This window comes from Cyanistes caeruleus, chromosome 8, assembly GCF_971803275.1.
Source record: "Cyanistes caeruleus chromosome 8, bCyaCae1.hap1.1, whole genome shotgun sequence".
Taxonomy (NCBI): domain Eukaryota; kingdom Metazoa; phylum Chordata; class Aves; order Passeriformes; family Paridae; genus Cyanistes; species Cyanistes caeruleus.
The window spans coordinates 24,518,249-24,533,741 of NC_141708.1; the positions used below are offsets into that span (position 1 = coordinate 24,518,249).

Below are 15,493 nucleotides of genomic sequence, written 5' to 3' on the forward strand. Positions count from 1 at the left end.
ATGTCTCTTCCTCTCAGGGAGTTGAATCTGAAAGTTTCCCGGTATTGCAGCAGTCCTTAAAAGCTGGCCACCCAACTGATGACCAGGCCTGCAACAATCATCACTTCTATGGAGGTGAGAAAATGCAGTATTTTTTTGGAGGTAAAATATAGGTTGTAATAGATTTCTCCAAATACATTATTTTCTTGTTACTTCAGTTCAAACATATTTTCAGGGAGTTCTCTGAAGAGTCAGAATTTAGTTCAAGCTGTAAGGGCAACTTCTGCCACATTTTCCCCACACCCTGATGGGGTAAAATATTATTTCCAGTGCACATGAATACTTAGAAATATGAGAGTATTTATCTGAACATTGTGCTCACATCCAGCATCTAAACCAGTGAAGTCAATGGGAAAACTATTGTGTAAAAAATAATTTGGGAAAAGGCAGGAAAATGATGCAGTGTTTAAATATTTAGACACAAAACTGTTCTCAGAACAAAAGTGTTTATAAATGGTACAGTTGTTTCCATATCATTTACTCAAAAAACCTCTGTTGTTAAGCAATTTAAGAACATCCTGTTTTCCTGATGTTCAAGTCTCTGAAAGTTTTGGATTAAATGGGAGTTTTATAAGAAACTTCTGATTTCTCTTGGTTAGCTCTGCCTGTGTCTGCACTCAGCTGTCCTGCTGGAGCTAACAAGCCCAGTGCTGTGCTTGGGTCTCCTCTCCTTCAAGCCTCGTTGAACAGTGAAAAGCACTGGGCTGCAGGGTCACTCTCACACGGGAACAATGCCAGGGAAGTATCAGAAGTTTCTTGAAGGGGTCCAAAGTGGCAAAACCTTCTTGTGAGATTTGGTCTTTCATTGCCAAACACATTTCTGTCACATGAAAAAAAAATCAAGCAACTTAAGGTCACGTAACAGCAGTGTGCTGCACTCATTAAGGGCACAAACCAGCCAAGGCTCTAAAAAATGCTGAATATGTCTAAAGCAGCCAATTTCATATTTTTGTCTTTTGAAATCTGCAGATGTGAGTGGAGTTTGCTTTGGCAGCAATTCTTTGCAGCTGACTGGGAAGCTTGTGGATAAAGTTGTTGCTGTGAGGTAGGTGAAGCAAAACAGTGAAATAAATAATACTGGATGGACATTGTTGTATATGAAAAATGTGCTCTGCTTGCAGGGTATGGTGGTTCTGCATGTGCAGTGGAGAGCAGGTTGGCAGGAGTTGCCATCATGCAGAGACTGGGGGAGTGTGGGAATGGGGTACCTTTCCTTCCAAGTGGGGCACTGAAGACTTTGAACCCACACCCACGTATCACAGAACCACAGAATATCTCAAACTGGAAGAGACCCATGAAGGATTACCAAGTCCAACTCCCAGCTCCTCGCAGGACTACCTAAAACTAAGTGATATGACTAAAAGTGTTGTCCAAATGGACCCTTTGGCCAAAACTTCACCTGCCATCACTACCTGGTCATGCTCTGGGTGTGAAACTTGTCCTTGTGTTCTACAACACTTGAAGGCAGCCCTTGACAAACCTCTTCTAATCTTCGCAAAAAGGCCACATTTGTGGAATATACTTACTGGTAGGATTTAGGTAATATTTCTAGTAAAAAAACCATCCTGTCTTTCAGTTAATAACGAGTCTGAGATGTGCATTCACCCCCAGCTGCACAGCATTCTGTAAAACCACCTTGAGGTCATATGAATGTGGGTGGATGGCAAGAACCCAGTTACACATAAATGTATTGTCTCCTGCTCTTGGGAGCTCTTTGGATTTGGTTTGTTTTGACCCAAGTCTCTTGCTTTCAGGGAGGAGGACATCCTCATTTCAATGCTGAGGCTGCTGGAGTATGAGAGAGCCACGGTTGATGCAGAAGGGGCCATTGGACTTGCAGCATTGGTGGCAGGGAAGCTGCCTGAGTTGAAGGGTAAAAGGTACAGCAGCTATTGCAAACAGGGAACTGAGCAAAAACATGGGGCTGAGCACCTTGGTCCTAGGAAACAGTGAAAACCTACTTGTTCTATGGGTGACAAGGCAGTTCCTGCCCCTGAACTGGCAAGGGGCTCATCGGTGCCAGAAACTCCAGACTGACTAGACCTGTCACAGGTGGTAAGATTGTGTTGAACCAGACAAATGCCAGACTGGAGACCTGACAAACCTTGTCTGTCAGCCTGCTGTCTCCTCTCGTTCCCCTTGTGGAACCCAGCCCTGTCTGTGGTGGCACAGGAGCTAGGCTGTCTGCTGCAGTGACCCAGTCCTGAGAGCTGTCCACATTGTCAGAGGGATTATCCTTGTGCTTAGTGTTGAACTTAGTGTGGCTAAGTGCTGCCTTGCCTCTCAGCTTGAGGACTCAGCACTTAAATGGATTGAGCCTCAGCTCAGGTCATAGTCCCGAATGTATTTAAACATACACTCCCTCAAGACAAAATAAAATTTCTAGTGCACAGCATTGTACGCTAAAATACTGCAGAGGCAATTCTTCAGAAGAGGCTGACAGTACACACAGAGCAGCAGCACGTTTCAGTAGAGCTAAAATGAAAGGGAAAATGCAAAGGTCTGGTCTCAAAGAGGTTAGGTTTGACTCTGCAGAGAGAGATTTTAATAGACTATTCATGTGGCTCTGGCACTTCAAACATTTCTGCACTCATTTTTTAGGGTTGTGATGAATTTAATCAATGGTTACAGAAAGCCTTGAACATAGACATAGTCTGATCAGTAAGAGGCTGAAATTTAGAACTTCCAGGGGAGAATTATGTAGAATTTTTGAAACTTGAAACCTAAGACCTACAGTTCTCCAGGTAATTATCTCTAACAAAACTCAAACCTCTAGGAAATGTGAAATGAAAACCTCAGTTCAGTCCAACCAATGCAGCCAACCTCTAGATCTCCCCTACATGCTCATAATGGATACTGAGAGGCAGGAGCCCTCTGACATACAACACTTATTGAGGGGAGGTTCTAGCAGACCTTAGGCTGATATTGATACAGTGTTTACAATTTATGGTTCCTTTACACAAGGAAGTGCTAATCAAAACTCCCATCTTTCTGTTTTCAGAGTGGCAGTTGTTATATGCAGTGGAAACCTGGAATTACATTTGCTGCAACAGTGCATAGCTCGTGCCCTGACCCTGGATAACAGAGTGTGCAGATTTTCCCTTGTGATTTCCGACTGCCCAGGAGATGTGTCAAAGCTACTGGAGATTTTGGCTCGGGAAGAAGCAAGGTAAATCAGACTAATAGTTGGGAAATATAATCACAGACTAGCACAAAGATTAGTAAAGATTTGGAAATGTTTCCAAACATCTCTGAATCCAAGTCTGTAAGTAATTAATTAATCAAAGGGTTTTTTTCTTGTTATATTGTAGAAAATCTTATATTTCCTTCCTTTTTGTTCCAATCTGAAAACACCTTTACAGCATAGAATCATGCCTAATTCAGAATGCAGGAAAGATATTTACTCTCCAAACACTTACAGAAACTGTTTTGCAATGACAGGGAGTTGTTGTGATCTGTAATTTGTCTCTTATTTGATCTAGAGTTTTGGATATCAAACAAGAACGCACATTTGTGACGTCTGAGCTCTTCACTGTCAAGGTAAGTTGAGATGCAATTTCAGTTTCTCCAACAGTACTGGCCTCCCCTGGTTTCTTCTGTTTCCTTGTCTCTTTATGCCTATGTTGAAGAAGTCCAGCAGAGTGTGCAGTGTCAGAGATTGTTCCCTCTGTGTAACACAGCTTCTTGCCAAACACTCAGCAGGCATATAAATAACACAGGACCAGTTTTACCTGCTGTTGCAACACCCTGGGGAAGTACCCCAGGTGCTGTATTGCACAGTTGCTGCTATGAACCCTCCTGACATGTGTGGCAGGCTGCTGGAGGAGGTGAGCAAGCTGCAGCATCCATCCAGAACTTGAAGAGCCAGCTGTGTAGGCTGGCTGTAATTGATGTGTTTGCCTTAAAGCAATGTAGAGAACACCCTTACTCTTAGGGAATCCTCATTTTTAACTCGGTTTTGTTTCTTATCCACCAAGAGCACAGAGGAGAGCCATTATTCCTAGGTTGTGTACTGGATGCAGGAGCAGTGAAGAGGTGCTACCAGCTAATGGTGTCTCTTAAAAGGACCATTTGTCTCATGGTGTATCTCTTATTTCAACTGGTTTGGCAAAGGCGTGGTCCTACTGACTTCATGCTATCACTGTCCAGCTCCAACCTGACTTAGTTTGTGAAACCTCAGGTGGAAGTCAAATTAGAGATCTTTGCTAAACAGGCTCATAATTGGGGTGCAGAAATGTTACTGGGTAAGAGAGTTCTTTGATTTTGGCCTTTAAATTTCATTTCCCACCTGGATGCAAAAGCCTGCTCAGTGTTTTCACTTGCAGATACAAAGAAGAGATCACTATAGTACATGATATCATCAATACTCTCAAGCATCTAGGACTTAACCCACACTGTCCTGCATTGTGCCATAATGATAGGCCAGCTCCCTGCTTTGGGTGACTTGGAGATGGCGTGACACTCGCTGCACGAGGTGGATAAATCCCTCTGAGTGACTAACTTAGCTCTGGAAACGCTTTTCACTGAAGGCTAGATTCAGCAAAACCTGTCACTCTTTGGAAGTTTTCAATTCCATTTTTATGTAGTGAGGCTTGTAGTTTTTATTAATGCTATTAAGCAAATTAAATGAAAACTACTGTCTTAGATGGGGGGTTTTGGTTGTTTTTTTTGGTTGGTTGGTTGTGTTTTGTTTTGTTTTATTTTTTAGTTTTTAGTAAATACAGGCTCTGAATGAAAACAGTGCCATGTGCTATTCTCTTCACTTTAAACACAATTTATTTTCACTGACTGTCCACTTTAAGAATCTGACAGTGTTGTACATAAAGATTAAAGGGAGGAATTTGCATCCCTGAATAATTTAATTGGATATTGGCTTTGCATGATGGCTTTCAATCAGTCTGAGAGAGGCTATTGGATAATTAGATGTGAAGTACAAAGTAGTGACCCAGACATACAGACCTCTGTCTGGTGACATCTAGTGAATTGGGAAGCTTTCTTTAAAAATTAAAACACAGGTAATCATAAAGGGTAAAATGTAGAGTTTTATATTTAAGCATCAAAATTAATTTGCTCTATCCAGGTACAAGTAAAAATACATATTTTCATAGTAAAGCTAATACCTGTGAGGGATATTTTGGTTTTTATTTTGTTGTTTCTAAGAGCCAAAGATCTGTGTCATGAAAATATTTTAAGCATTTGTTATGTAAATCACAGCACATAAAATAAGGCATTAATTTAAACCTGGGTTAAGAACCAAAATTACCACCTTGTGTTGCACTGGTGGTAATAAGAAGAAAGGCGTTGCAGCTATACCCATCTCATTCTGACTTTAATGTGTACTTTTGACTGTGGATATAGATTAGGTGTTTGACAGAACAGAGCAGTGAGCACAGATGCTGATTTGAAACACTAAATCTGTCCTGTCAAGGTTATCATCTCAGTATTTAATCATCCTTTTAGATTTACCCTTTTATTTCTAACGAAGAGAAACTTGGCTTCTAGTCACCTATCAGGATGATAGAGCTGCTTTGTTTGGGGTTTTTTTTTATTCTAGTGAAATGTATTTCTGGGTTAGTGTTTGTTCCTCTAGTGCACACTTGGAACACTCTGTGGGAAGATCCTTGCTGATAGTCTGATTTCATGGAAAAGTAAGGACTTTCTAAAATGAAATTTTATGTTCTAACTACACTTCTGAAAAAAACCCAGATTTGGAACATTTTACTGGCAAAAGCAAGAGGGTTTATTTGTTTATTTTTTAACGAAAAAATAAGCAAGGAATTATTGTCTATGTTAGAGTAAGAAGTGCCTTGTGCAGAGGGATCAGCTGCTTGTGTTCCTTGGAATATTATGGGAGTTTCTTTAGGATTCTGCCTGCTCATACCTCCAGTTCAGATTCTCTTCCCTTGTGACTCATTCTGGGTTTCTTTCTCACAAAGGACTACACCCTAACTCTTACCTGACTGGTTAGAAAACTACTTCCAAAGTCACTATATTGAAATAGATAACTCTTAGCAAACCAGACAAATAACCAGTCTGGTAGGCTTCACATTTTACAGCTGTTGAAGGAGGTTACATCACTGGGAATATCTAGACAGAAGAAAGATCTGAGATAATGAGAAAAATCATCTGCTATCACCAGTTAACTGGGTACAGAGATCTAAAAGACATCCCAATTCATGGGGGGAAGCTGCAACTTGCTTCTGTGAACTCTCTCTGCTCTCCATCAGTAATATTCCTCAGATTCAATTGGGACAATTTTTCACTTAAACTGCTTCCATCTGTAAATCTCTTTAAAACCATTTAAATCTCTTTAATTTCATATTACTATTGGCTCAGTGAAAAGTCAATGAGCAAAATCAATAAGCAGCTTAATAAAGTAAGGTCATTCTTTGCTATGAAGTAGATCAGCACCTTGCCTGCTTTATAAGGGTCTAATTTTTGGACTCGGGTAATCTAGTAAAAAAAAAAATTTTTTTTGAGCTCATCAGTTTTCTATAAAAGTCTTCTCACCACTGAATCTACAACATAATCAAAGTGGCAGGGAGTCTCCAGGAGGGGTCTGTAAGGTCTTGAACTGCCCCAGCAGCTTTTCAGCAGGTGGCAGTGCTCCCTCTGAGCTCACTCCTGTCTGACATTAGGGGTTATCTGCTCTGTTCACTTCAGACCTCTTCAGCTGCCCTATGCTGAAAGTTGTTTTTTTAAAAAAAACTTGGAAGAGCCCAGCTGTAAAAAGAACACCCACCATATTACTTCTCCTTCTTGTTTGTGCCCGAAAATGCTAGATCATAAACCAATTATTTCCTTTTCTTTTCAGTAACATTACACATTCTCCCAGTGGTGCTGGAATTCCTGGCTTTGTGTGGTGTAATACCTTTTTTTTCTCATACAGTTCATTCACCTCAGGCCAGAACTCAATAAATTATTTTAGTCTACTCTGGTTAATTTGAATAATTTGTTTGGGCCAACTTGCATTTTGTAAAGGCTGGAAGGGAATATTTTGGATTAGAGTCCCCAGTTGCCTACATATTCCATTTTTGCCCTGTGAAACAAATACACAGGGGCAGGCAGCTGTACAGCCAAGATGTGCAGAAGGATGCTATCATTTCCAAAGCATTTCCTGCAGGACCGTGGGCAAGTCTGTGTTTCCATGTTCCATTTCCCAGCTGCAAAGTGGAGACACTGAGAGTGGGAAGTTTGACACTCCTTTTCTTCTGAGGCCCTCCAGGAGAATTTGGTCATGCTCTTTAATGGCATTCCACAGCAGCCTGTGGTGCAGAGCAGCCTGGCCCAGCAGGAGAATGAGGGTCTGAGTGTTCCTGCTGGGTTATTACCTGCCTTATGTAAGGTGTAGCTTGTTCCTGCTCGTGCTCACCGACCTAAATGCACCAATTGCCAAAAGATAAGGGCTCAGGTTGCACAACCAGCTGACAGCTGATGTACTCTTTCTCAAGCATTCCATTGCTCTGACCTTGGGGACAATCTGACAGCTGATCCCCAAACCATCAGCTGAGCTGCTGTTACCAAATAATCTGTAATGTGAAGTAATCTGTCCTGGGTGTTTACTGAATAATTCAGAAAATTGCCCAGTTGCAGATTTTTTTAAAAGAAACCCCGTATTCTAAAAATATAACTGAAACAAGTGTATATAAATAAAGTTTTCACTCTTATCTCCAATGACTTTCATGCAAACACACTTAAAATGTTAGTAAATGTGGTGTATCATGAATACAAAATTATGCAAATCCAGCAACAACAGTTTAAGATGATGAATATGATTTCTAGAATTAAAGAATAAGGATACAAAGGTTCAATGGATAATTCACAGACATAAAGAACTGCACTAGTTACTTCAGAATTAGCTTTACATGGAGCCTGGAAAGGCACAAAAGACTGAAATCTCTTGATTCAGTGAGTACTACTCACATCTCCTCTGCTCTCTAACACTGGCTCAGCATGTCCACCCACTACTTTTATTTGCACACACAACCTACAGATAGTAGGCATCAGGGAGCTGAGAGGCATGCAATATTAATTTTTAAAATCTAGGAAAATATGATCTAAAAAGTGAAGTGCCTCCATTAAGAGAACTTGAAATGAAAATGGAGTAGAGGTGCCCACCCTATTCAGCACAGAACTTTGCAAATTTCTTCCTTTTGTGAAGTTATGACATTTCCTCTCTTTGAAATCAGTGTAATTCCTAAGAATATTTGGATTTATGCATCTGGATTTTGGTGTTGCACAGCAATAGCTTGCAATCAATTTTTCCTTTAATTTTTTTTTAGCCTTTGTCCTGCTCCCTCAGTTATTTCCAGTCATTAAATAAAATCCACAATCCATCAATATTTAGTGAAATCTCTTCTGTCTTTAATTGTAGGCCTGCTCTGAAAAAAAACTTAGAGGCTGACTAAACCTTTAGGCTGAAATGTATCTTTAGATTACCTGTTCACAGGGAATGGAACTTTACATGCTGTGAAAGATCTATCTGGCTGGTTATTTTAATGGTTTTTCTGGACCAGACAATTGTTTGTTTGTTTAATCCAGCAAATATATGGTGTGTAGGAGAGAAATTAATAAAATGCACTCAGTTGTTGGTGGTTTTGTGGGGTTTTTGATACAAAGAAAAGCAAGGTGTGCTGTGCACAGCTGGCCCCACAGCCAGTAAGAGCTCTGAAGATTCAAAAATCCCATGATGGCTCTGAGGGCTTACCAGTATGAAATAAGTTTAAAGTAAATTTTTCTCTAGTCCTCACAAGTTACCTTGTTTGATATACAAGAAAGATCAGGCAATAGGTTATGTTATTTATTCTTAAATAAGACCATTTTGGGGCATTTATTCTTAGGTCACTGGTAAGTGTGCAACCTCCTCCAGCGAGTGATGCTGGGGTGCTTCTGCATCCCACATAAAATACAGCCTCATAAACCTCCCTGTGAATGTGAGGGTTGCTCTGTTGGAGCAACAGAGCATCTCTCATGAAAATTATGTGTCCCAGGTGAAGCAAGCAAGAGAGAGCAGTTTGTGAAAGTAAAACTGCAGTTAAAAATTGGCTTAATCTAAGCAAGAAACTAAATTCTTGCCTTCCCTGCTGCTGGGATCTGCAGCTGCCCTGAGGTGTTGTGTTATTCTCTCTTCACTACTGCTGTGACCAAATGTTCTCTATTCCTCTCTTTGACAACTGTGAAAAGTCAGGTGAATTTCTGGAGTTGTTTTCTATTGCTGCTGTTGCTGTTACTACTTTTATAATACACTACAGCATAATATCTCCAGTATCAGCTGCTGGTTGTGGTGCATGCTTAGAAGAAATTGACAGTGTTATCCAACCTGTTCATGAGCTCTCTGGCTCCAGTCTAGTGAGATCTGCCTGGTTTGTATCATGAGCAGGAAGGAAAGGGCAGAGAGGATAAATAGCCAGAAATCAAAATGCTTCCCCATGCTTGCTCCCAGGGCAGAGCAATGGCTTGGTGCCAGATATTCAAGGCTGAATCTGTCACATCCAGACTAGTTCCAAGGGCAGCAATTGATTTACTCAGGACAAAACAGGCATGATTACTATGGAAGAGGGAAAATCTTGCTTTTTTTAATTACAGACTCCATGTGAGACACCCGTGTCCCCTTGAAGATATGATTGCAAATCTTTAGGGGTTTTATATGAACCAGGGAATGGATAATGGGTGTTTGGTTCATTGGAGCTCTCAGGTACTTTTCCCAATCACTCTGCTCTCTCCCCTTTCCTCATTATCACTTGCCCTCTATGGCTGTCCTTCTCTTGAGATTAAATCCCACTTTTTTGAAGAAGAAATAAATTAGCATCTAATTTGCATCCCAAAGGACCAACAAATAGAATTATGTGCAGCACAAGAGGTAAAGAATTACAAGACCAGATCAGATCTGTGCTTTATTTCATAATGGATATTGAGAAGCTGTAGCCAGTTTTCTAAGTGAACTATGGCTATTCAGATTAACTTGGAGTGTTAGTGTTTTATATTTTCATTAAACAGCTTTGCTAAAGGTTTATTGTTATTTTATGACAGTTCCAGAAAACATGAATTCAAAGGTCTTATTTAGAAATGTCCTTGTAAATAAATTAGAGTATTTTTTGTCTTGTTACTTTCTAAAAGGGATGCAGCTCTGATAGGAATATTTTGACAGAGCATGTCTGGAGAAGCCCACCATCAGGTTATCATGGCTCGTTGTTTCTCTGCTCTCTGTAGATTTCCCTGTTACTATGAACTCTCTGTAGTTGCACTGTGACTCATCTTGGGTCCTTTCCTTGCTAGATTGCCATGTTTCTGTGAGGCCTTGTTTCCGTGTGGCACTTGCAACGCCAGTGATTATTCCAGCAGGACTAGCAGTAATGGAAGTTAGGAGTCTCAAATTGTGAAGCATAATTTTCCTTCTGCACCTTTACATTGGTGCCTCATCTTTTCTAGTACCCAGTCTTTCAAGTGTTGGAGCAGAGATGTGAGTGCACAAAAACAGAGATTATAGAAAAATTGAAAAAATGCCATTGAAGTTATTATCTTTAATGGCTACATGACAGGATTTCAATTGTACCTATGGAGGCAAGTGAAGAATTAAAAAAAAACTATCAAGATTTGTTTTGCCCAAGCTGTTTTATTTAGCAGCAGAACATCCACAAAAGAAAACTAGTAGTGATGCAATAAGTAAACAAAAGCCAGAATGAAGCAAGAAGGTGTGTGAGAAGTGAAACCAGCCAAAATACTGCAGAGTTGATAAAGAACTGGGCATAACTCCATGACAGACATGAGAAGGAGAATATAAAAAGCTTGAAGAATGGAGGTTCTGGAACAAGGACTTGCTAGAAATACAGAAATGTGGTGAGGTAAGAGTCAGAGGCGGGTGAAGTGGCAGCAATGCCACGTACATACCCCAGGGAAGGGAAAAGAGAAGCTACTAACAGATGTCTTCAGGGAGGCCAAGAGCAGAGAGGTACCTTGCCCAGGAGCCAGAAGAGGATCAGCCTGTCTTGTTTAAACTTTGAAGGCAATAAAGTAGGGTTTTTGGAAGGTTTTATGGCCATGCAGATGGGCTGGAAGAGCCCCAGATGTCTGCAATGTCAGTTTTCTTACCTGCATAGACAGCAGATGTGACGGCCAGAGTTTTTATTTAGGACTGATAAAAATACCTGATATTTTAGGATTAAGTTGGAAATTACTTTGTCTGAGCTTGCTGCCATGCCATCTGGAATGGTCCTAATTCTTTTTCCAGGTCATCTGCACTGTGGAGACCAGAGACAAGATCCACACAGCCCAGCTGAGGAATGCCCTCTTGGAACGCTACCCCACAACTGCCTGGACCGAGCGGTGACGGGCACAGCGCGGTGAGGGGGCACCAGGGCCTCTGACAAGGATTCCACAGAGCCCCAGGCTCCAGGCTTTCACAACAAATATTATCTTTCAAAGCTGAACAGTTAGCAAATAGTTTCAGGTTATTTATTTCCTGCTCAAAATGTAGTAGATATCTTTGGGGAGAAAAACAAGTTAAACTCAAGACTTTAGTTTAGCTAAGGGAAGCTCTTAGTCTCTGCTGGTTTGGAATTCCTCAGTTCATTGTCAGCTGGCTGCCTGGGTTTTAGCTAGTTCATAGAATCCAATGATATTCTGTAAACAAACAAGGAGAAGGCATTTCTCTTTATATCAGAATATAGGCCTCTCAAAGGTCTTTTGATTTTGATGCCCCTTGTTAAAGTAATGCAGCTCCTTCTGCTGGGCTTAGCCACACTACAAGTACAGAAATTTTCTGTTTCCAAGGCAGAAGCAGTTTTCTGTTCATTAAATCTGCTTCAGGATATGTATACACGTGTGTGGGGTTGAACACACTTCTGTTCTGATCTTTGCTACCACATGAGGAAAAATTAATAGAAGGTGATTTAAACACAGATAGAAAAACCCTTGGAAGATAAAAGCCAATATAATATTAAATTTTTCCCAAGGGAAAATGATCCTATTTGCAAAATAAAATTCCAAAATATTTTGCAGACATTGAAAGAAAAGTATTGAGTATGATTAGAGCTCATAAACAGAACACAAATGTATTTCTTGCCTCTGCTTTTGAAGACTCAGTATAAAAAGTAGCATATAAACTGGCCTGTGTTTCTATATAAAAAAGGGGTCTTGCTATCCAGGTGAATTTTGTAATTAGCATTCCGCTGATTATCTTAGTCTGTCTAAAACAGACTCTATCCATCTCACCTGACAGATTAAACACACTGTTAATAGTGACATATATTTAAAGACCACATGTTTATAGCCAAAGGCAGTGCTGAGAGAAGAGGAAGCCTAAGTCTTAGGGACGTGGCTAATGCAATTAACAAAGAACACATTGACCTAAATACCATTTTTATCACTACAGGCAGAGACCAACTAATAATATAACTGAGTGAGATGGCAAGAAATGTAAGAGAAGTTCAGGCCCTCTTCTGAATGTGCACACAACAAAGTTATCACTTTTCATTTGGGCAGAATTTAACTTCACCTCTGGAAGGACTCTACAGAACCTTCCAGTACCTAAAAGGGGCCTACAGAAAAGCTGCATGGGATCTGGGGCAATGGCTTTAAAGTGAAAGAGGAAAGATTTATATTAGGTATTAGGAAGAAATGCTTTACAGTGAGGGTGGTGAAGCACTGACACAGGTTGCCCAGAAAAGTTATGGATGCCTCATCCCTGGCAGGGTTCAAGGTCATGTTGGTCGGGGCTTTGAGCAGCCTTGTCTACTGAACAGAACTGCACGACAGGGAGGTTGGAACTAAATGGTCTTTGGGGTCCCTTCCAAGCCAGACTATTCTGTGGTTCCATGATCCATCTCCCTCTGTAGCTCACACAGGCCAGATGGGATCAGAAGGACAGCATTTTGGCTGTCTCTGCAGTATTCTTTTTCTGGGACATAATGTGTTTGCTCCTTCTTGTTGTGGTTCAAAAAGGAGCAGGAGCACAGAGTCTGACTAATGGTGGACAAAAAATAGAAGTCGACAGATTTGGTCTCTTTTTGGAAGGACTATGTTGGTTTGCACATGGAAGTAAAAATTACTGATGCCCTAATGGTTAGTTTTGTTCCCTCCTGGCCATCCCCAATGATGGATATAGGCCTTGGTCCTGTAAATCACAGCTGTGTCCTGTCAGACACAACTCCTTTCTCCACTGTCAGAAGAGTTTAAGAAATCTGTATGGAAATAGATGACAGAGTCCATATTACATACTTGCTACTTCCATTGGAACAAGAAATGAACCTCTTATCAACGAGCAGATTTGGGATGAAAACCCACTATCGATAAGGGTCTAATTAGCCTCTTGTGTTTTTTGGCAAAAGTCTCAGGAAATTTTGAGGATGTCTAAGGTAGCTCCATGAGAAGAAAATGGAGTTTTATAACCAAAGTTCTCAGTAGTGTCCAACAGGTTCTGCTGTCCAGATATTTGATTTAAAATTTTGTATTTTCCTGGATGTTATTGTTTTAGAAGCTCAGAGCATTAATGACTTCTTTCCTAATCAGCAGGAACTGCATTTAGCAAATCTTCACAAACCAGGGGCAAGCAGATGTAGCAGATAGAGCAACCAAAAATCAATACACTTGAAATCACTGTATGATTTTGGACTGTGTTTGCAGTGGGGGAGAAAGAAGGTGATGTCCAGAAGGTGCTTTAAATGTCAAACATGATATTTGCAGTTTGGTTTTATTTTCATTGTTTTAATTATAAACATACTTTAAAGTCTAAATTACTCTTCAGTAATAAACACTTATATGTGAATATAATAATACCAGAGGTGTTTTTCATTCTATATTGCCTTGATTGAAGTCTCATTGGCTTAAGTGATAAAATTATGATCTTCCAAGGGGAAAAACCCTCAAAAATGAGACATTTAAATGAATGTATGCTTGGAAAGAATAATGAAATACCTGTGCTGCTAACCTTTTATTTTTTGAATTATAAAATATAATAAGATCTATGGCACTTCAAAAATCTAAAAATGTGGTTTTAAATGTTTTATTTAAAGAATTATTTTTATATAGAGTGTTCTTATGTACCTTGAAAAATAACTTTAATGATTATGTAAAAATTTCACTAATGGTTATATCAGCAAAATATAAATCTAACCATTGTATTTATTTGAAAAATAATTAAAATTCTGCTACAACCAGCAATGAAAGATTTGTCATTCTCTTGTGTGATACTGATAGGAGTTCACTTCAAGAAATCAGAGTTAATATTTTTCTTATCTCTGTCATTGACACTGGCTAAAAATCCACATAATTCATGCGAGGGGGAGCTCTGAGCTGCCAGGGAAGAGAGTGCAGCTGGGCAGGATGGCTGCAGGGGCCCTGTGGAGTGGCAGGGGAGGCTGCTGGCCTGCTCCCCAGCAAGTGGAAGCCCAGCAGGGCCTCTCCTCACTGCCATGGGAGGAGGTGCTGTTCCTCGCCCTGGGCTGGGCTGGCTGTGCTCCTGGGCAGTGGGGACCATGGGGGTGCTGTGTGTCCTGGGCTGGGCTCAGGAGAGAGAAGTCCATGAGATCAGCTGAGTCAGCTCTCAGAGATTCTCATGGCAATCATCACAAACCTTGGGGAACCGGTGATTTACCAGTGTGATTTACCAGTGTGATTTACCAGTATGATTTGCCAGTGTGATTTACCAGTGTGATTTACCAGTGTGATTTACCAGTGTGATTTACCAGTGTGATTTACCAGTTCCTTGTCTCCAGAGGCACAAGATGACCCAGGCGGTTCCACTGGAGCTAAACCACTTTGGGAGCTGTCCTAGGCACACACTGCTTGTCAGGGGCACAGCACAACTTCTTCCCAGGACTGATCCAAACAAGGTGCATCCTAAATTGAAGCAAAATCTCTTCCCACACACGATTCTTTAATTTTTTCAGCCAGGTCCTGTTAACAGGGGATTAACATCTAAATCCCTGCCAGTGCATGTTTTTGCAGCATCAGGAGCAGTTCATCTCCCCATGCATGTCCTCACAGGCAGCACCTTGCCTTCTGGCCTACTGCTTCTGGGAGATTCACAAACTCCCCATCCCACAATGCAGTAAGTGCATTTGACATGTAATTGTTAAATTTTTGCTAGACCCAAACATAGACATGTGGTTTACTCAATGGAAAAGTAAACTGCATCTCTCTGGGGTTGGGCTGTAATTCCCTCCAGTCATTTATTGGATGGTCACTTTCTCTGCAGTTTATTTAACTGTAAGCAGTCAGCCATGTATAAGGTGTTGAAGTTTGTAGAGTTTTCTTCTGTTACAACTCTTTGCTGTCATGTGTTCCCAAACTTTCACTACGTCTCAAAGGAGGAGGAATCCTTCAGTATGTTGTGCTCTCCTGAGCTGATGAATTTCCCATTGTTCAAAAGCACTTTTTTAAAAAAAAACCTGCAGCAAAACGTGGTGGCAGTATTTGGAAAATATTCTAATAAAATATGAAAGTTTTGAAGTACGTC

General features: G+C 40.6%; 1 protein-coding gene across 10 annotated transcripts in view; it reads left to right on the forward strand.

Moving 5' to 3' along the window:
* The window catches only part of LOC111931026 (uncharacterized), a 48,505-nt gene extending 34,309 nt beyond the window's left edge, over positions 1-14,196 (forward strand). For all 10 annotated transcript variants that reach the window (XM_086899653.1, XM_086899650.1, XM_086899654.1 and 7 more), the window contains 6 exons: positions 18-114; positions 1,009-1,084; positions 1,794-1,919; positions 3,041-3,208; positions 3,522-3,579; positions 11,267-14,196. In XM_086899653.1, coding sequence (XP_086755779.1) covers positions 18-114; positions 1,009-1,084; positions 1,794-1,919; positions 3,041-3,208; positions 3,522-3,579; positions 11,267-11,365 — 624 coding nt within the window. In that variant the 3' untranslated portion in view covers positions 11,366-14,196. The remainder of the gene's footprint in view (positions 1-17; positions 115-1,008; positions 1,085-1,793; positions 1,920-3,040; positions 3,209-3,521; positions 3,580-11,266) is intronic.
* The last annotated feature ends 1,297 nt before the right edge of the window (positions 14,197-15,493 follow it).